The sequence below is a fragment of the Otolemur garnettii genome, unplaced genomic scaffold (genome assembly GCF_000181295.1).
Source record: "Otolemur garnettii isolate 467f Iridium unplaced genomic scaffold, OtoGar3 scaffold00031, whole genome shotgun sequence".
Classification (NCBI taxonomy): Eukaryota; Metazoa; Chordata; class Mammalia; order Primates; family Galagidae; genus Otolemur; species Otolemur garnettii.
Window position 1 is genome coordinate 1,139,313 of NW_003852426.1, and position 507 is coordinate 1,139,819.

At 50.3% G+C, this 507-nt stretch overlaps 1 protein-coding gene across 1 annotated transcript in view; it reads left to right on the forward strand.

Annotated features, from left to right (window-relative positions):
• The first annotated feature begins 240 nt into the window (after positions 1-240).
• MUC21 (mucin 21, cell surface associated) overlaps positions 241-507 on the forward strand; it is a 4,222-nt gene continuing 3,955 nt past the window's right edge. Inside the window, exon 1 of the mRNA XM_003789267.1 lies at positions 241-310. Coding sequence (XP_003789315.1) covers positions 241-310 — 70 coding nt within the window. The remainder of the gene's footprint in view (positions 311-507) is intronic.

The window sequence follows — 507 nt, forward strand, 5'->3', positions numbered from 1 at the left end:
CTGCAGAGAAAGAGGCAACATCGCGGAGGAACCCTAAGGAGCTCAGGCGTCCAGCCACCTGCCCCCAAGCTCACAGTTTTTCCCAAGGACACATACTTAGGAGGCCCAGGGTCCTGGAAGCTCCAGCCTTTATTTCTTTACTTTCAACTCTCCTTTCTCAAGAAACATCTGCTCGTTGCCTTCTAAGATCTTGGCATATTGGGGATCCAGGCATCTTGCTTTCCTGCCACAAGGCAGCAGATGAAGATGCAGAAAGGAAACGCCATCCTTACATATTGGTTACTCTTGCACCTCCTGCTTTTAGAAGCTGGTAAGTGATTTTATTTAAAAGTTGGTGGTTTGGCTCAGCGCCTATGGCTCAAGAGGCTAAGGCATCAGCTACATACACCTGAGCTGGTGGGTTCAAATCTAGCCTGGGCCCGCCAAACAACAATGACAGCTGCAACCAAAAAATAGCCAGGCGGCTTGGCGCCTGTGGCTCAAGTGGCTAAGGCACCAGCCACATAT